Source organism: Balaenoptera acutorostrata, chromosome 14, assembly GCF_949987535.1.
Source record: "Balaenoptera acutorostrata chromosome 14, mBalAcu1.1, whole genome shotgun sequence".
In the NCBI taxonomy this organism is placed as follows: Eukaryota; Metazoa; Chordata; class Mammalia; order Artiodactyla; family Balaenopteridae; genus Balaenoptera; species Balaenoptera acutorostrata.
This window is the reverse complement of record NC_080077.1, coordinates 92622693-92644295: the sequence shown is the minus strand read 5'-3', so window position 1 is coordinate 92644295 and position 21603 is coordinate 92622693. Positions and strand designations below refer to the sequence as shown.

The following is a 21603-nucleotide window of genomic DNA, read 5'->3' as shown; positions in this document are numbered from 1 at the left end:
CATGAAGATTTACCATCATGATTTCTTCTAAGAGTTTTATAAATTTTTCCTTTCACTTAGGTCTTTGATCCATTACTTTTTGTGTATGGTGTGAGGTAAGGGTGCAACTCCATTTTTTTACACATGTCTATCTAGTTATTCCAGTACTATTTGTTGCAAAGACTATTCTTTCCCATTGAATGATGTTGAGATCTTTGTTCAAAATCACTTGACCATTACCCATGGATTTATTTCTGGACTCTCAGTTCTATACTACTGATTAATATGTATATCCTATGTCAGTATCACACTATCTTGATTACTGTTGCTTCATAGTAAGTTTTAAAGTTGGGAAGTGTGTGTCTTCCCACTTTCTTCTGTTTTTTTCAATATAGTTTTTGCTACTCTGGGTCAAGTTTCCTTTTAAGTATAGTTTTTCTTTTTCTGCATACATGAAAAAAATGCACATTTTTTTTTCTTGTTAGGTTAAGTGTTATATATTTTTGTTGAAATTTATTTTCCCAATTGTATTATAATTGGCATTTGCTGTTAATGGGAAAGCTATTAATTTTTTTTACTGATTTTTTAATAACTGGCCTAGTACTCAGGCAACTCCTTTTTGCTAGTAGTCATTTAATTGATTCTCTTTGGTAGGCAGTTATATCATATGCAAATAACTGTCATTGTGTCTTTTCTTTTCCTATATCTGTGTATTCTTTCTTTTCTGGCCTTTTTGTATTGGCTAATATTGAATAACTGTGGTCATAGTAGGAGCCTTGCTCATCCCTGGCTTGAGTGAGGATGCTTCTAATGTTTCATCATTAAGTGTGATGGATTCAGACAATTATCATCGAACTGCATCTTAAAAGGATGAAGGAGTGATCTAGACAAAGTGGTGGGAGGAATTGTGGGGACGTTTGGGGTCAGTTGGGTGGAAGGCATTCTTGTCAGAGGTAACAGCATGAGCAAAGACTTCAGGTTGAGGGACAGTATGCGTGCATGTAGGAAACAGCAAGAAATTATATGTTGCTGTATCATAAATTATAAAAGTAGAGAATAGGGAGAGAGGAGGCTGAGGAGCTGGAGAAGGACCAATCCTACAGGATCTTGATGGCCATATTGAATTTTATTCTTTTTATTTTGGAGAACCATGGAAAGATTTCAAGTAGGGAGGCGACATTGTCACTGAGGGACATTATCACACCTTCTTTGTTAAAAGAATTTAAATTATTTTCATGGCTACAATATGTCCAACCAGGTAATGAATCATTTGCAGTTCCTGAAACGCAGCAGATTCGCTGGTACTTTCTTGCCCTGGAAGGCATCCCCTCTGTCAGAAATGCCCTCTGCCCACTCTGGGCCAGGTAGAGCACGAATACATGTCTCATGTGCCACCTGCTGTCAAAGCATTTACCAGGTTGCAGTGTAATTGTCCACTGGCCCATCTTTCTCACTCTTCTGAGTTCCTTGAGGCCAGGAAGAAAGCTTTTTATTTCTGAAACCCACTGGGGGTGCATAATGGAATGGATTAAAAAAAGGACCAAATAAATGTAACAGCTGTGGGTTGGCAGGGAGAGTATTGTAGAGGGGTTGGAGAGGTAGGTCATATGGATCGTTAAGGACACAACTGGTTAGAAAACTGGTGTCTCACGTCTCTCTTTGCTCCTTCCTTGTACCTTAGAGTTGCTGAAGTGTGCAAAGCTTCTTTTATACCTTGTGCAGTCCTGGTGCATGGAAAAGCTTTATGGTATTGTTTGACCCACGCTCTCTAGATCTCCAAGAACTCTGGTATGCTGTGCAAATTATTCACCCTGGGATGAGGCATGCAATTCCTCTTCACCCATTGTTTGCTGCTGAAAGCCTGAGTGGCTGGGAGCCATCTTTCTGAATAAAGCAGGCAGAGAAAGTGTGGGAAGGGAGCAAGCCCGTCAGTCATGAGGTGCACAGCGTTCTGGACGAAGCGTCTAAATTCCATGATGATGTCAGTAAAATGAGTTCAGGATATTTTAACCCCACTGTTTTGATCCCATGTTTAGGAATAAAAACATTTACATCTCTCTTAAACTAACTTGAAAGTGTGTCTGGTGTATGGAAAGTATTTTCCAGAGAAAACCCCATTAAATAAATTTAATATTTTTACTGACTTTCTGTTCATTGCAGTTAACCCTTTCAATTTTTCCCCATCTTTACTCTGATGATACTGTAGGGATCAGTGTTTTAGTGATGACAAGCATTTTTTATGCCAGAATTAACCTTCGTATCTGCATCGTGAGCTGTCTTCCATGGCCGCACTTTCTGCCAGACTCAATTTTGCAAGATCCAAATTTTGTCAATTTTCATTCTTTCATTTCTTTATAGTCAATTATAAATGTACTGTCAGTTTTTGCTATTGTTAGTTGTCTTGTTTTCTATCATATTTAATTTTCCTAAGTTAATTTGTAGTTTTCAATATTACCAATACAATCTGATTTTTCAAAACGTCTTTTAACTGAAACAGCGTCATGCATTAAGTTAGAGCTGTTCCCAGTATTATTATGCTGGTCCTTTCTTCTAGTAACCTTTCTATGGATTGGGTAAAAGAGACATAGTTTGTGTTTACATCTGGATGCAAAAATCAAGACAAATGTGAACCTGGGTTCTTGGCTGGTTCAAAATAATAGAGTTAAGACATCATGCTCTGTGGCAAGCTGGTTGGCTTTTTAAGGATAGAAATTTTTGTTTTGTAAATGTGACAGGCTTATGGTTCCTATATTTTTTACTTCCATTTTGTTTTTTCATAAATTTATGAAAATTTCTCTAACAAGATAAGTTTTCCCCCAGCTCCTCTAAGGGGATTTTCCGTCTAATGATTTTCCATTCAAGCTCTACTGTATTGAATTCCTTTAGGGTGGAATTTTGTTTCTGACAATAATCTTATTCTTTTCTAATGACTTTTGCAAATTTCACATTGAGGTCCAGGAGAAGAGTAAAGATAAAGTTAGATTTATTTTTGCAATTCATCCTAGACATTGCAAGTGAAAAAAACCCTTGACTATTCATTTTTTTTCTCCTTTCTCAGAAAAACACTTTAAAAAAAGAGAGATTGTAAAACGAGGTTCTGAGGGATTGATGAATCAAGACAGGGGATTGAATTCTAGGATTCCAGAATTAGGACAATCTAAACCTTCTTTGTGGAAGAGCATTTGGTTTGGAGAGCGCTTGAAATGCCACAAGACCGGAGAGTAAAGAACAGATCTTCACAACATGCCTGTGAGCTATCATTCTACTTGGCACTGCATCCTACAATGTGGCCTGCTGCTGGCTTGAGGCTTAAATCAACAAGTAAGGTTTTAGAAGAGCACAGCAGGTGCTGGCTGGCTATCATTTTTTAGTGGGTACTGTCATGGTCCCTGAAGTTAGGAGACATTCCTGGTCCTTAAGGGGCTCGTCTTGGTCTGGGGGACGACTAGCAACAATTACCCGACAGTGCTTGTTAAGGGCTGAGATTAGGGGTCCGCCCAAGCTGCTGTGGAGGCACATAACCTAAACCAGTGGTTTTCAAACTTTTTGGTCTCAGAACCCCTCTTCGATCTTAAAAATTACTGAGGGACTTCCAAGAGTTTTTGTTTATATGGGTTAGTGATATGTATTGATATTTACCGTCTTAGAAATTAAACCTAAGAACAATAAAGAACATTAAAAAAAACCGAAATTCATTGTTACCATAAATATTTATTATGAAAAATACGTTTACCAACAACATTTAATGAAAGAGTGGCATTGTTTTAAATTTTTGCAAATATCTGCATTGTCGGGCTTCACGGAGGATGGCCGGATTCTCCCTTCTGCTTCTGCCTTAAATCGGTTGCTACCCGTTGTTTCGGTTGAGGGAGATGAAGAAAATTGGGCCTTATACACATGCCATTGCAAAAGAACTGGAGACCCTCTGATAGGGCTTGGGGCCCCCTCCGGAGATCCTCTGGCCACACTTGAGAACTGCTTAGATCGGGAACATTTCTTGGAGGAGGCAGCTTGAGTCCTGAACGCAGGCCGGCTTGCTAACAGGGGAACGACGAGGGCGAGGCGATTCACGACGGGACTGCAGTGCAAAGCCCGCAGGGATTCCTGGGCAAGGGGCTCAGTCCGCGCCACCCTCGCCCGCCATTCTGGAACACACACTCAATTCGTAAAAAGCACCTAAGGGGGAGCAGATCTGCCCATCAATATCACGTTAAGCAGGAAGCTTTAGCGGTTACTACAACCGAGAGAAAGCAACTGTGTGTAGCCTTAGCCCTGGCCCGCGGGCGGTGCCGCGCCCTCGGAAGCCCGGGAGGTTCGCAGCGCGCAGGCGCGGCGCGGCCCCGGAACGGTAAACAGTGCGGTCACGTGACGCGACCCCGCTCCAGCCCCCGCGCCGTCGCCGCACGCCGATGGCTGCGGGGTCTCGCGCCGCCGCACGGTCCCCACGAGGCGAGCGACCCTCGGGCCCTGGGCGGCGGCGGCTGCAACGAGGATAAGGAGGGCGGCGCGGAAGACGGGACGGCGTGGTCCGCAGTGGCCGCCCGGGCCGTGAGGAAGCAGAGGCTGTGGCAGCGACGCCTGCGTCCTGCGCGTACCCCCTCTCGGCGCAGCCGGCCCCCTCCTCCGCGGCGGCGCGGCCACCATCTTCCTCTCGCTGCCAGTGGTAGCGCTCGTCGGCGGAGCTGGTGAGTTGCAGCGCGGCCGGGCGACGGGCGGCCCTCCCCTCCCCCAACCCCAGCCCCGCGCCTCCGCGGCCTCCCGCCCTCCCGCGGTCGCGCTCCGCGCCTTCCTCCCGCGCAGCGGGAAGCAGCGGGAAGGCGCCTCTCGGCTTTTTGCGCGCCGCCCTCGGCCCGCCCGCGCCGCCTCTGCCGCCCAGGACCGTTTGGGCCGCTGTGGCGGGGCCGCCGGGCGGAAGGTCGGGGCCGCGGCCTCCCCGCCGGCTCCGCGCCCGGGCCTCGGGGTGAGTGCGCCGCCGCGCGGGCGCGCAGGCCGGGCGGCACGGCGGGCGCTGCCGGGGAGGCCCAGCCCGCAGGCCCCGACCCGGCCCTTCGGCATCGAGCTTTGGGCCCCGGCCCGGCAGCCGGCGCTGGCCTTGGCCGCGAAGCCGAGCCGGGTGCCCGCTGGTGGGGACGAGGAGTCGGCGCTCCATCCACCCTCCTGCGACCGCGCGCTTTTGTGCCCGGGTCCCGAACTGTCGACTCCTTTTGCATAGTTTGAAATGAGAAGCCTGGAATCTGGCCTTCGATAATACGTGTAATTTAATGAGCCACTTGTCGATACGTGGGTGTTCATGGTGCTAAATAACTGATCACCTGACCTGGGGGGCGGGGAGGAGGGAGAAAGGGAGGGAATGTTGGTACCGCGCACAGTCCAGTGCCCCTTCTTTTCCCCAGCCTGTGTATTGCCGGGTCCGATGACTTTTTCCCCATCTTTGAGTTTTTAAATGCTGTTTCTCGAAGACCGTGATTCGAAGTAATTTGAGTGTGTGATTATTGGTGCTGCTCAGGAATCGTTTGCAGAACATGATCATGAATAGTCATTAATGTAAGTGGCAACAACGACTTAGTACCTTCCTAGTCCTGATCTTCATCACATATAGAGATACTTAATTTAAAATGAAACATCGGTAGCTGAGCCTTAGCAAATACGAACTTTACCACGTTATTTTGGGATGGGGGGGTGGAGATACAGTCAGCTACTTAGGGAGTGCTTAAATAGTACATTGTTCTACTTAGTTACTGTTTTGGGTTTTAACTTGTCTTCGCTTTTCTAAACTGGTGGTTTGAGATCTTCCAAAACTGTGTCTCCATTACTCATTCATTACCTACCATTTTTTGATTCTTGAATGAAGTGTTTGGGATTGTGAAAATGTTGGTGGTAGATGTGTTTCTCTGGTAGAGACACTAGTCAAAGAACCAGGAAATCTTTGCAGCATTCTTGTTTTTGAATTTGTCTCTTCATTCCAGAGCATAAAAGGTGTGTTGTGAAGATTATTGTTTCAGATAGTGATTACTTAACGGTCATTACCACTTAGACCTTTCTTAATTTATTATTATTTCTCCCCAGTTCTCTTTACTGGCCATATATTACGATAATGAATGTTCTCTTCATCAGCATCTTCATCATCACTATTTTAAAATATATACTACATTTCCCCATGATAGTAACAGAATTTAAGGAAGTACTTTTAATAGCTATCATTGCGCTGATGAAGCCACACACAGTTCAGTCAGTTCCTTAGCAGCAGAAAGACATCCACTCAGCTGAAGTGAGCCACTTGTTAAGTATGGAGAACTACAGCCTTAGAGTTTAAGCTTTATTTGGTAGCTGTATGGGAGATTTGTGAGAAGGATAACACATGAGTTAGTGATGGGACAAGTTTTCCCCTGTTCCGTGCATGTTTTGTAGGTCCATTTACTGAAGAGCTTGAAAATATAATTTATTTTACTGCTTTTGCATCCTTTGGGAGGATAGTGAACTTCCTTATCGATCACACTGAATTAGTTATGCATTCTGTGCTGTGGGGATAGACCTCAGATAACTGTCTAGCTGATCCTGTGATATACTCATCTGTTGCATGTTCAGATAAGTCAAATCTATGAGAAGTGGTTTGTGTAAATGTAGGTGAAAAATAGCTTTGGTCCGAAGCAACTTTCAGGATAGAAAAATGGAAAGGAACTTGTCTTTATATTAATCATTTAAAACCATAATATTAAAATTTCAATTGTATTGAGTATTGAAATCAGGGAAGGTTGATAATTTTTGACATATAATAGCATGTTAATAAAACTTTTTGATAAAAGTTAGTTTTTGGGTACTAAAGTATAGATAATGGTTATCTTCCTTGACATGGTAACTTGGTGCTTGCCTTTTTGATACATTTTGCTTTCTTAAATGTGCTATTTTTATTATTTTTTTTCTTTACACAGGTTTCTCATGAAATCTTTTTTACTTAATTTTTGTCTGGAGGTAAGATCTTTATTATACTTAATGAAGAAATGAGCTTTATTGATCAGCATTTCAGGTCTGTGGGTTACCACCACACAGTGTCAAGGAGTGCAAGGTTCTTGGAGTGCTGACTTCTAAATATTTTTGTTCATCTACATTTCATCAGTTCTTTTGGACACGTGGTTGCCGGATTTCTTTCCTGCAACAGTACATCTTGGGCTCTATTTCTTTCATTTCTTCTTTGAGCACCCTCTGAGAATCCTGGAGTATCTTTTCAGAAGCATAGACAACTTATTTTTTAACTACAAAAGACTTGGCAAATTGTTACACATTTCTGATGCTGTTGCATTTTTAACAGTAAAAAAAAAAAAAAAATTTCTTTTAATATTGCCCTTTGATTACACAGCGAATGGTATTGACAGTATTGATTTGATTCAAAATATTTGAGACCCAGGTGCTGTTTGTATGCTCAAGGAACATAATCTAGGTTGAGAAACCAGATTCAGACATGAGATGTTAAATCACTGTATTAGAGTTAAAAGAGGAAGATATTTCAAGAGTTACAAAACACATTGTGTGAGGAATTGCCAAATGTATAGACTGGACAATTATGGTCATGCATCGTGTATTTAATTTAGATCATTTTTTAATGGTCGGGATTAAAATTTTTTTGGTCGTTTGTATAATGGAGAGAGGATGGAGAGAAATAGTTAAGCAAAAACTTCAAAATAGTATCCTGAAGTTTTATCTTTTGGCACAGTCTAACTTTATTAGGAAAATTTTGAATGGCGTAGTAGATTGTACAGAAGAGCTAAAGTTTTAATTCACTCATAATTTGTGTGAGATGGCCACATGAAACCATTCTAAAATTGTAGTTTTTGAAAATAAATTGTGAAGTTCGTGGTCGATTACTTCCAAAATGATGTTTGTTCTATATACACTGAGGACAGCCATTTTATTTTTTATATGTAGGGGAGTGGCTAAGTGCATATTTCCCAATTTATTTTGGAAGTGGGCATGTCACTTTGTTTCCAGTATTTTGATATGTGTTATGAATGTAGACTGCATAAAGTATAGTAGTTTAAAAGTGCAGGCTCAGGAATCTCACTGCCTGGATTCCAGTTTGGGTATACGGGCATACTTCTTGTATTGTTCTTCGCACATACTGCGTTTTTTACAAATTGAAGGTTTGTGGCAATCAAGCATGGAGCAAATCTATTGCCGCCGCCCATTTTTTAAACAGCATTTGCTCACTTTGAGTCTTCTCTGTCACATTTTGGTAATTCTCACAATATTTCAAACTTTTGCATTATTACTATATTTGTTATGGTGTTTTGTGATCGGTGTTGATGTTACTATTCTCATTATTTGGGGGCACCACAAACCACAACTCTATAAGATGGTGAACTTAATTGTAAATGTTGTGTGTTCGGACTGCTCCACCGACTGGCTGTTCCCTGCCTCTCTCCCTCTCCTTGCGCCTCCCTATTCCTTGAGATGCAACAATATTGAAATTAGGCCAATTAATAATGCTACAATGGCCAGTAAGTGTCCAAGTGAAAGGAAGAGTCCGTGTCTTTCACTTTAAATCAAAAGTTAGAAATGATTAAGCTTAGTGAGGAAGGTGTGTTGAAAGCCGAGATAGGCCAAAAGCTCGGCCTCTTGTGCCGAACAGATAGCCAAATTGTGGATGCAAGTGAAAAGTTCTTGAAGGAAATTAACCGTGCTATTCCAGTGAACACATGTATGAAGAAAGTGAAACAGCCTTATTGCTGTTACGGAGAAAGTTTTAGTAGTCTGGAAAGAAGATCAAACCAGCCACCACATTCTCTTAAGCCAAAGTCTAATCCAGAGCAAGGCCTTATTAACTCTCTTCTGTCTTGTGAAGGCTGAGAGAGGTGGGAAGATAACAGAAGGAAAGCCTGAAGCTAGCAGAGGTTGGTTCATGACGTCTAAGGAAGGAGGTCATCTCCGTAACATAGAAGTGCAAGGTGAAGCAGCAAGTGCTGCTGTAGAAGCTGCAGCCAGTTATCCAGAAGATCTAGCTCAGATCGTTCATGAGGGTGGCTATGCTAAACAGCAGGTTTTCAGTTTAGCCAGAACAGCCTTGTGTTGGAAGAAGATGCCATCTGGGACGTTCATAGCTAGAGAGGAGAAGTCAGTGCCTGGTTTCAAAGGACGGGCTGGCTCTCCAGTTAGGGGCTATTGCAGCTGGTGACTTCAAGTGGAAGCCTGTGCTCATTCACCGTTTTGAAAATCCTAGGGCCCTTAAAAATTATGCTGAATCTACTCTGCCTGTGCTCTGTAAATGGAACAACAAAGCCTGCGTGACAGCACGTCCCTTTACAACATGGGTTACTGAATATTTTAAGCCCACTGTTGACCCACTCTCAGAAAAAAAGATTCCTTTCAAAATATCACTGCTCACTGACAATGCACCTGGTCACCCAAGAGCTCTGATGGAGATGGACAGTGGGATGAATGGTTTTCATGCCTTCTCACACAACATCCGTTCTGCAAGGAGTCACTCCAACTTTCAAGCCTTATTTTTTACGAAATACGTTTTGTAAGGCTGTAGGTACCATACATACGGATTCTTCTGAGGGGTCTGGGCAGAGTTAGTTGAAAACCTTCTGGAAAGGAGTCACCATTCTAGATGCCATTAAGAACATCATGATTCATGGGAAGAGGTCAAAATATCAAGATACACAGGAGTTGGGAAGAAGTTGATTCCAGTCCTCATGGGTAACTCTGAAGGGTTCACAGCTTCAGTGGCAGAAGTAATTGTAGTTGTGGCGGTAGCAAGAGAACCAGAATTAGGAGTGGAGCCTGAAGATGTGACTGAATTGCTGCAATCTCATGATGAAATTTGAATGGATGAGGAGTTGCTTCTTATGGATGAGCAAAGACAGTGGTTTCTTGAGAAGAAATCTACTCCTGGTGAAGATGCTGTGAAGATTGTTGAAATGACAGCAAAGGATTTAGATATTGCATAAACTTAATTGATACAGCAGCTACAGGGTTTGAGAAGACTGACTCCGGTTTTGGAAGAAGTACTGCCGTGGGTAGCATGCTATCGAACAGTGTGTCACGCTGTGGAGACGTTGTGGAAGGAAGAGTCGGTCATCGCAGCGGACTTCGTTGTCTTCTGGTTTCAAGAAGGTGCCGCAGCTGTGCCAGCCTTGAGCAGCCACGACCCTGAGCAGTCAGCGCCAGCAGCGTGGAGGCAGGACCCTCCGCCGGCAAGACGAGTACAGCTTGTTGAAGGCTCAGATGATGCTTAGCATTTTTTAGCAATGAAGTATTTTTAATTAAGTTTTGTACCTTTTTTTTAGACATCATGCTATTGCATACTTAATAGACTATACAGTATATTGTAAACATAGCTTTTATGTGCACTGGGAAACCAAAAAATTGGTGTGACTTGCTTTATTGCGAGCAATATTGACTTTATTGTGGTGGTCTGGAACCGACACTGCAGTATCTTTGAGGTACATCTGTCCTGGGTATGTGACCTACACAATGGTCTGGACCTCAGTTTGCTCCTCTGCAAAATAGAAGTAATAACTGCACCTACCTCACAGGGTTGTTGTGAGAAACTAATGAGAATCGCATACAGTATAGTTAGCACAGGGCCTGGCACATAGTACATGCTTAGTACATGTTAGCTTGGTCTGTTATTACTTAGGCCAGTTTTGATGACTTGTACTGTTGCTGTGGTTAATCCAAACTGCTAGAGCTTCTCATAATGACAGTAGGGTATGGTTGTGAACTTTGAAGGTAATTTTCTTATTAATAGCTAAGTAATTCTGCTTTTGCCCGTTTCAACTTGCACTAGATAGTTCTTTTTCGAGGTTCTTACGTCTGCTTTGGTCTTAGTATGGCAGTCATCTTGGATTCTTATATATTCTTTACCTGATAAATTCAGAAACAAAGTTATGATCCTTTTTTTTTTTCTTGGGTAGTCTTGCCAGTAGATTCTAACGAATGAAACTGGACCAGAATTTGAAATGGGTGTGTAGAGCAGGTGGTGAGGTTGCATTGCTGCTAGAATTGTACTTTTTAGAATTGTGTTATACCACACATCTTAACCATTTAGTGACTTTCCTTGACTTTGTCTTGGAAGGATAACTTATTCATCTTTAACATTGTTATGATATCATGGTGGTGAAGAACTGACCTTTGTGTCAGCAGATCTGAGTTCTAGCTCTGTCACTTATTTATTCTGTAATATTGGGTGTAACTTTGCTAAGCTTTAGCTTCTCTTTTATAAATTGAGAATAATAATAATAGCTGCTTAATTGTGTGGCTGTGAAGTTTAATGACATTATACATTTAAGTTAGCACGGTGCCTGGCACATAATAAATAGTGAATTTAACTGTGTGAAGAGATAATGCAGGGCAGTGGTAAGTGCATTGACTTTTGAATGAAAATTTTTGCCTTCAGATTTCAACTCCACCACTTACTATAGCAAGTAATTTAACCTCTTTGATCCCAGTTTTATTTATTTTTGTATAATCAAGATTATAATATAGCATTGTTGTGAGGAGTAAATTAATAAATGTAGAGCAGAGTTTCTTAACCTCAGCACTGTTTTTTGGCTGGCTAATTCTTTGTGGTGGGGCTTTCCTAGTGCATTGTAGTATATTTACTAGATGCCAGTAGCATGCCCTCCACTTTTGATGACCAAAAATGTCTCCATTTTCGAATTAAGCCAGAAGTCCTCTGGAGAGGCTCAATCACCTCTGATGCTCTGATGGAGAACTAATGTAAAGCACGTCGACCGTTGCCTGGTCTGAAGTTAGAGCACATTAAGTTTTATATATTATCATTGTTTTAGTAGTGGTACCTTTTTTTTTTTTCCTACTGCTCCTGTTAGAAATTTGCTAATAGTGAGCATGCCTGATGAATTGACAGCTTAATTTAATCTATGGTGTAGGGGTCGGAAGGCAACAAGCAGTTCCATTCTCAGTGCCTTTGCATTTAGGTCTTTGCCTGAATTGCTGTTCCCCATTTATGCATGGATCACTCCCTCATTTCAGGTTTTGGCTCACATGTTGCCCTTATTAGCAGGGCCTTCATTTACTGTCTTACATAGAATGCTCTCCTTCTCCCATCACTATTACAGTGTTTAATTATTCTTCATAGATTTTATAATCTCCTGATATATATTTGTCCTCCCACCAACATCCTCATACACATGCACGTGCGCATGCCTTTGATAGCTTTAGTGATTTATTGGTAGGCTTATTCTGTGCAATTTTTTAAGGAAAATAAGATAAAATGCATAGTTTTACTTTGAGGATGTTTCTGAGAAGTTGAGGTAGTCAATTTTAGTTTGCTGTTAATTTACAGGGGATTTTGGTAGAAGTGTAATTTTTTTCCCCTGTTGGCGTTTTCTAAATCTTTTCGCATTCTATTCATACACGAAACACTTAGAAAACAATATACACTGGTTTTATCAGTGTAAATGAAATTTGGCTGCAGTATAATTCTCTGAGTGACAGATGACACAAGTGGGAAATATCTCTGGACTCAGATTAAATTTTATTCAGGGTGTTAGTACTGATACTTATTTTTAGTTGTATTCTGAGTCTTTCTAAATGGTCCATTAGGACCAAACTATGACATTCATAATTAGCACCTGCTGTTCTTTTGCCTGGAGTAGCCTCTGGACCTTTAGGACCAAGCTCACATGTCACTTACTTACCCTTTCTTGGCCTCATGGATTTTACCTGACTCTGTGGTACTGAGCCCTTCAGTATGACACTTTCATATTTTGTTGTGATGTTTATATGTTGTCATATTTGTTTATATGTCCATACTTGATTTTGGATTATGAGTTCCTTGAATTTGAGACTGGGGTTTGTTTCACTGGTATACTTATGATAGTACTTTTTTTTTTTTTGATAGTACTTTATAGTAGATACTTGATAAATACATGAATAAATGAGTAATTTTGAATTAAGCAAATTATCCAATTCTCTGACTTAGTTGGATACATCCTATTGTCTGCAAACTTGAGGTGTGACTGTGAACCCATAAGTAGTATCTGATTTGAGCATTATGTATTCCCAAGTTAATAGTATCAATTCAGTTGCATACATGCATATCATTAGCCTCTCAAAATACATCCTAGATAGGTTTGTTATGTTCTGTTATGTTTTAATTATTAAATTTGTAATGCCGAATGTAAGGAAGCATTTAAGTAAAATTTCAGTGTAAGAAACAGGAATTTGTCTATTTATTTACTTATTTTTTGGCTGTTTTGCGCGGCCTGTGGGATCTTAGTTCTCCAAGCAGGGATTGAACCCGGCCCCTCAGCAGTGAAAGCGCAGAGTCTTGACCACTGGACCGCCAGACATTTGTTTAAATCAAGCAATTTGTTTAATTAACAGACACTGAATCATCTCTTAAATTTTTCCTTAATTAGATCGATTATCTACATGGCTAGGTATTTCAGGACATTGTATTTTAGGTTAGTGTTCTTTTTTTTTTTAAAAAGACCTTATTTTGGAGTAGTTTTAGATATATAGAAAAGTTGCAAACATAGTGTAGAATTCCCATATACCCTTTATCTAGTTTTCTTGATTGTTACATTTGACATAATGTTAATGTCTTTATCAGAACTAGAGGTTAACATTATTATTAACTAAACTGCAGACTTTATTCTGATTTCACCAGTTTTGTTTTTCCACTACTGTCCTTTTTCTGTTCCATGACCCAAATCAGGATACCACATTGCGTTTAGTAGATGAGTGTGTTCGTGTTAAGTAAGGTTAATATTTCTACAATTGGCTAACATTTGTTTAACAATTTGGCATGGAGAGTTTTAATTTTATTTTTGATATATTGAACACTTGATATCTAAAACTGATTTTTTTAAAATAAATGACTGTTTTATATCTGCATTCATTGTCACTTTTAAGATAACCTTGCGATATGGCTGTATACTGTGATTTTGGGCACTCTTCCTTTGGAATTGGCTCCAGAGCCTGTTGGAACGACTTAAGAAAATTCAGTCTTACCAATTTATAACAATTTCACAAAACACTTCTGTAAAAATTGTTTACTTTGGATCCATAAGTTTGGGGTGCTTTATACCATATTTTTTCCTGTAAGATCCCTAGTTGCATTGGTATATTAAAGGTGTCTTGCACAATGGTAGCTGGTTAATGAACACTTTTTGAATAAATTAAAGGTATTTCTCGACATTTGACGCTTTTATGCTAATCTGTTTATTTAATCCAGGGCAACACACTTTATATAAGTCATACTAGTTTTGGCCGGAAAAAAAACACCCCATACTGGAAAATTCGGTTCACCCATCTTATTTACAGTATGCTTTACTTTTTTTAAAAAAAATTGATCTTTAAATATTGTCTGCTGTTGAGATTAAAAAATATGCCACAGGCTCTGAAGGCACGTTTTAGTAAAAGAGTTTGGGATGATTCACTAATAGTATCATTGAAAAAACAATGTATTGCTTATTTAGATCACCCTTTAGAATGGGCTGGTGTTCGGTATAGCTAGGTGATTTCGAGCCGTGGAACTGCACCTTCTGCATGTTGTGAATGTCCCCACCACTTAAATATACACAGGCAGAAGTTGGTGCAACAGTAAGACTAACCTCAGGTGAAGTATGTAGAATTTCCCAGACTTGTGTTGCTATGGGAATGAGTGTGTTGTTAGTAGATTCAGCATATTGTTTTTATAAGGAAAGTCAACCATTTGTTTCTAGAGCTGGAATTGCCTTTTTTTCTTTGTTTCATCTGGGATGCAACTCTGAAGAGGAGGTTGTTGCGGCTTGTGGTAAACTTGGATTCCAGCATATTCAGATAAACAAATTTGTTGATAGTTCTAGCTAATTAATTTTGTAGACATTTAGTAATGTTTTTGTAAATTATTTTTAATTACCAGAAATTTATTATACTAAAATTTCTTTGGAACCTAAAAACGTATTAGTGGAAGTATTGGTGATATATGATAATTGAGTCTTTCTTAGGTACTGAGATCAGATAGTTTCAGGGAATTAAAACTTTTCCTGACTTTTCATCACCATTGTAGCTGTTATCTCTAAATGTTATAAAGAATGCATGTAAGATAATCAGCCAGTCAATCAAACAGTTAACATTTTATTTTGGTGCTTTATTAATATTTCAATATAAATAAGTTGCGAAGTTTGAGAAGAGATACTGAAATCCTATATTTAGCAGAGGATTAACTTTTGTGAGAATGAGGAAATTTTCTTTCCTTTTATTTAAATTTTGAATTGAGTTACAGTGAACTGCATCCATTTAAAATGAACAGATTGGTGAATTTTGGTGGGTATATACACTCATAAAACCGCTACCACAATCCAGATTTAGGACATTTTCATCATCTTCCAAAATATATTCCTGTTCCTTTGCAGTTAGTCCCTCTCTTATCCAAGGCCCCAGGCACTTACTGATTTGTTGGAAAATGTTTTTAAAGAAGAACCTTTAATGAGTCAAATCTAGTCAATTTCTAGCTTTGTAGCTCAGTGTGAAAGGGGTAGAGTTACCACCTTGGGCTATGTAGCCTTGAAACCTGGGTTTGAATCTTTGGCTCTGTTTTGTGACTTTGGGGAAGACGATTAAACTATTTAAATGCATTTTGTATACAAAATAAGGATAGTAATAGAGTGTATTTATTATCACTGGGCATAAATGAATTGAAAATGTAGATAAAATGTTTAGTAGCATATAAAATATACCTGGTAAATTGTATAATATTTTTGAACTTCTTATTCTCTTATTTTTATAGGGGAAAGAATTCAAGGACAGTTTGAGGAAATTTTGGTAGATTTGGAGCTAAGAATTTTGGAATCCAAGAAGTTCTGTGTTAATTAGTGGAATTTTCTAGCTAACTGAATATTACTAAATTTTATTTAGTTGACTCTTGCCCACCACCCAAAATACATTGGTTCAGTATTCTCTGAAACCAACTTTTGATAATCGAGGCTCCTCCAGAGCATGAAGTGACCTTTGCTGAGCAATGCCTGGAGTGTAGGTATAGTTCAAATAGGAGATCAGCTCCATATCTTTATAGACCGCACATAACTCCCTAAAATAAATTTAAGTCTCTGGTATATTGCTTTGTTGTTTATCTCATTTTATCTTAAAAGGGGTTCTCCCCCAAAATGTGTGTATGTGCACGTCTGTGCCTGCGTGTATGTAGTTTTTTGAGTTTTGATTTGTTGGGTTTAGTTAATAGATTTCTTTCCGTTTTTTTCTCCTTACCCCTACAAAAAAAAAAACCTTTTTGTTTTTCTTTAAATAATTTAAATGCATTGTAAATAAGACAAGGCTATTTTACAGTTTTAATAGGTATGGGACAATAATTTAAATGATTTGGTTTTAGCTCTTTTATATGGATTTTTACTAATAAGCAGTGTCTGAGTCTTAATTTATGAAAAGATTATGGTTAAAAACATATGGTTTTTATGGTTTAAGCCATGTAATTCTTTCAGATGTGTCAAATTAATGGACTATATATACATAGTTTTTTTTTCCCTAAAAAAGTGAATTAAGTAAACATTTAATAGGATCTCTGGTAAAATGAAATTTTACATGCATGATGAAGAAACATTGTGTAGCAAAGATTCATTCTACATGTCCAAATGTATATTCTAAAAGCAGTGAGGATTTTTTTTTAAACCATTCAGAAATACCAAAGTGTGTTCTAGACTCAAAACTATTAAAATAATTTGGTTTTAGGTGATTATCAATTGATAGCTTTATTTCTTATGGTATTTTTTTTGTCTTTCTATAGGGCTGAAAGACACACAGAAGTCTTCATGGATATAGTTGATACATTTAATCATTTAATTCCTACTGAACACTTAGATGATGCCCTATTTCTAGGATCCAACCTGGAGAATGAAGTCTGTGAGGATTTTAGTACAAGTCAAAATGTCTTAGAGGACTCGCTGAAGAACATGCTCAGCGATAAGGATCCTATGCTAGGATCTGCAAGTAACCAGTTCTGTTTGCCTGTTTTGGATAGCAATGATCCCAATTTCCAGATGCCTTGTTCAACAGGTAATTCTTACTTTTTTTTTTTTTTTTTTTTTTAGTCTGCAATTTAAAGATTTTTTTTTTTTTTTTAGATGAGGGTAGTGCATTTAGGGTTCTTTTCTTTGAATTTAGAGCTCCTTTTCTAGGCATCACAATTAGAATTTAAAATTTAAATTTTCTTTCAAGGAATGTGGAATTATCTTCAAGGATATTATGGATATAGATAGGGTTACCATATAATTTGTCCAGAATGGGATGCTTTTTTGAGAATCATAGGGGGTGCTGTTAATAATTACATCATGACAACAGGTCATGATTGGGACTCTTTCTAGCAAATAGGGATTGCCTCGCCAATGGGGACTTGATGTCATCCCAGGCCTATTGGAGTCAAGGGGAATGGCTGAATTGACCTTTTTCCGTGCCCCTCCCTGCCCTTCAAATTTAATACATTGTGCGCTCCCATTTCAGATCTTTTAGTATTTTGTATTTGTATCTCAAAACCAGAGAAAGAACTGTAGACCTTTGCTGTCCAGCATAGCAACCACTAGCCACTTATAACTGTTGGCCTGATTGGAGATGAAATGAGTCTGGTCCTAATTGGAGATGTGCTCTAAAATGCACATTTGATTTCAGTGTGAAAAAAAGATTGTAAAATATTTCATCAAGTTTTAAAAATGTAGATTACACGTTGAGGTGATATTTTTGGTTAAATAAAATATTGTATTGAAATTAATTTCACCTGTTTTTACCTTTTTTTTTAAAGTGGCTCCTTGAACATTTAAAATTACTTATGTGGCTTGCATTATATTTCCATTGGACAGCACTGCTTTAGGATATATAGTTGAAGTAACTGAAAGATAGTAACTTTCAGAGTATAATAACTTTCTGTAGGGCTAATCAAATTCTTAATAAGAGATTACTTCAGATACATTAATATGTGGAAAAAATATGTAGGTTTTCCTTTATAAAGCAAAGAAAATACTACAACAAACTTTGGAGCAATTAGCTATTCTGTAAGCTAAAATTAGACAAAGGAAAATCAGTTTCACATGGAGAAGTTAGGCTTTTTTTCCCCTGTCCGTTCCCTGGAGTAGTTCAGGTTTATGTGGTGGTGTTCAGTTTTTCAATAACTCTAGAATTCTTCTGCACTACAGTTTTTCAGTATTTTTCATTTCCTTTTAATATTTTCTACGTAATATTTTGATATAATAGTACTTAAAGTCTGGATTAGGTGGCCTGCTATTCATCAGATTTGTCAGATTTCTCTGCCTGAAGACTCAACACTTTGGCTTCTAGGAGTTTTTTCATTTTAACAGCTCCTTAATACTGAAGTCTTTTGAATTGTTTGCTAATAATGGTATATCTCTGAATTATATACATTGTGTTGTGTTATCGCATAGGTTTACATTGTTTTTGTTGTTGTATTCTTAAATGTTTTAAAGCTTTTAAAATTTTGTTTTATGTATGCACTGTTCCTGTGTCAGTACAATATATCTAATTATTGTGAAGCACTTTTGACACTGGTTATATGCACAGAGTTTAAAGTTTATGTGCACAGTTTAGTCTAAATTCAGGAAGAACGTTTATTGAATACATATGTGCTTATTACTAGAAATACAGTAACCTTTTCAGGGATGTTATATTGGGCCTGGAACTGCAAATGTATCATCCTTTTAGACTTTCTTATAAAATTACAGCCCCTTAGAAATACTGGTATTCTTACTTGCAGTCTTTTTTTTTTTTTTTAATTTCTGTCGATGTGAAAAGTTTTTTTTTTCATATGAAAAGTCTCTTTGGTTGAACATTTCTTTTGCTAATAGAAGACTTAGAACATCTTTAATGAAGTACTTAAATTTTTTTGAGGTCTGATTAACACTTGTGTACGATTTCATTGTAAACTAACTTATTTAAGAATCTATAAGTAGAAATATTTTCTCAATTTTCCTATTTTAAATTTGTTTGCTACAATTATTTATTTTGGTTTTAAAACAGAACTATTTGTGTTAATATATGTGATACACATCTATATGCTTTTAAGATATGTAAGGGAATATGTGGGGGAAACTTAAAATTGTAAAGCTCTTTATAGGATTGCTTAGATTTCATTGTGCCATCAGGCAGGGGATTTATTTTGATTGTTTCAAAGTTCCTTTTGCCCTTTGGGATATTTGGTTTGGTAAAAGGCCAGTATATTTTCTAATGATAGCAAACTGGAAAACATTAAAATTAAAAAAAAATTTGTTTTGAAATAGAAATTCTGTTGTAAACTATTTAGTGAAAACCATACATGGACAACTTTTGTAAGTTTCAGCTATTCACAAACGGCTTCAACTTTTTGCTATAAAATAAAAATTACATAGTTCTTATTCAGATGTTTGTACCTGGCTCTATACGTTTTTACTACTTGTCTTGACTGAAGCATAGCAGGGAAATGGCTCTATCAGTATTCCTCAGGCCACTGAAAGCTATAGATCCTGGTTATTTTGTAACCTTGGTCTTAACAGTGCAAAAGGTAGCACACAATAACTGCTGTCTTGTTCTCTACTATTCTTATGTAGGTTGGTTTGCTGTAATTGTTAAAGACCAGTTGTTGAATGTCTTGCATTATATTTCAGCTGTCTCCAGAAATCATAGAGAAGCTTTAACAATTATAAAAATAGAAAAGAAAATGGTAGATCACTTTTAGTGCTCTGCAGGTGCGCAAAAGTTAGGATGCTTATTATTTCATTTTGAGAGACAATAAGTAGATTTCTCATCCTCTTTTTGAATGCTTTTGACTCCATAAAGTATTTCTTTATGTAAATGCAGTGTTTGCATCTGGTTTTTAGATTTACCCAGTAATACATTTAATTTTTTTAATTTGTTATTTATTTTTTACAACATCTTTATTGGAGTATAATTGCTTTACAATGTTGTGTGTGTTTCTGCTGAACAACAAAGTGAATCAGCTATATGTATACATATATCCCAATATCGCCTCCCTCTTGAGCCTCCCTCCCACCCTCCCTCTCCCACCCGTCTAGGTCATCATCATGAAGCATAGAGCTGATCTCCGTGTGCTATGCAACAGCTTCCCACTAGCCATCCATTTTACATTTGGTAGTGTATATATGTCAACGCTACTCTCTCACTTCGACCCAGCTTCCCCTTCCCCCGCCACGTCCTCAAGTCCGTTCTCTACGTCTGCGTCTTTATTCCTGCCCTGCCACTAGGTCCATCAGTACCATTTTTTTTTAGATTCCATGTATGTGTGTTAGCATATGGTATTTGTTTTTCTCTTTCTGGCTTATTTCACTCTGTATGACAGACTCTGGGTCCATCCACCTCATTACAAATAACTCAATTTCGTTCCTTTTTATGGCTGAGTAATATTCCATTGTATACATGTGCCACATCTTCTTTATCCATTCATCTGTCGATGGACATTTAGGTTGCTTCCGTGTCCTGGCTATTGTAAATAGTGCTGCAGTGAACACTGTGGTGCATATCTCTTTTTTTTTTAATTTTTATTTATTATTTATTTATTATGTTTATTTTTGGCTGTGTTGGGTCTTCGTTTTTGTGTGAGGGCTTTCTCCAGTTGCGGCGAGTGGGGGCCACTCTTCATCGCGGTGCGCGGGCCTGTCACTATCGCGGCCTCTCTTGTTGCGGAGCAGAGGCTCCAGACGCTCAGGCTCAGTAGTTGTGGCTCACGGGCCTAGTTGCTCCGCGGCATGTGGGATCTTCCCAGACCAGGGCTCGAACCCGTGTCCCCTGCATTGGCAGGCAGATTCTCAACCACTGCGCCACCAGGGAAGCCCCCGTATCTCTTTTTGAATTATGATTTTGTCAGGGTATATGCCCAGTAGTGGGATTGCTGGGTCATATGGTAGTACTATTTTTAGTTTTTTAAGGAATCTCTGTACTGTTCTCCAGAGGGGCTGTATCAATTTACATTCGCACCAACAACCAAAGGAGGGTTCCCTTTTCTCCACACCCTCTCCAGCATTTATTGTTTGTAGATTTTTTGATGATGGCCATTCTGACCGGTGTGAGGTGATACCTTATTGTGGTTTTGATTTGGATTTCTCTAATGATTAGTGATGTTGAGCATCTTTTCATGTATTTGTTGGCAGTCTGTATATCTTCTTTGGAGAAATGTCTATTTAGGTCTTCTGCCCATTTTTGGATTGAGTTGTTTGTTTTTTTGATATTGAGCTGCATAAGCTGCTTGTGTATTTTGGAGATTAATCCTTTGTCAGTTGCTTCATTTGCCAATATTTTCTCCCATTCTGAGGGTTGTCTTTTTGTCCTGTTTATGGTCTCATTTGCTGTGCAAAAGCTTTTAAGTTTCATTAGGTCCCATTTGTTTATTTTGATTTTATTTCCATTACTCTAGGAGGTGGGTCACAAAGGATCTTGCTGTGATTTATGTCATAGAGTGTTTTGCCTATGTTTTCCTTTATGAGTTTTATAGTGTCTGGCCTTACATTTAGGTCTTTAATCCATTTTGAGTTTATTTTTGTGTATGGTGTTACGAAGTGTTCTAATTTCACTCTTTTACATATAGCTGTCCAGTTTTCCTAGCACCACTTATTGAAGAGGCTGTCTTTTCTCCACTGTGTATTCTTGCCTCTTTTATCAAGGATAAGGTGA

General features: G+C 38.6%; 1 protein-coding gene across 9 annotated transcripts in view; it reads left to right on the top strand.

The window, feature by feature from the left end:
• Window positions 1-4366: 4366 nt before the first annotated feature.
• Window positions 4367-21603, top strand: part of PHF3 (PHD finger protein 3) — a 107285-nt gene continuing 90048 nt past the window's right edge. For 2 of the 9 annotated variants that reach the window (XM_057527733.1, XM_057527731.1), the window contains exon 1: window positions 4368-4664. Coding sequence is in view for 4 of the 9 variants with exons in the window: in XM_057527736.1 (XP_057383719.1) it covers window positions 5522-5523; window positions 16724-16992 (271 nt within the window). In the remaining 5 variants the exon portion in view is untranslated. Of the gene's footprint in view, window positions 4665-4739; window positions 5233-5382; window positions 5524-16723; window positions 16993-21603 lie in introns of those variants that run through there. The other 7 variants (XM_057527728.1, XM_057527729.1, XM_057527736.1 and 4 more) reach the window with 7 other exon arrangements.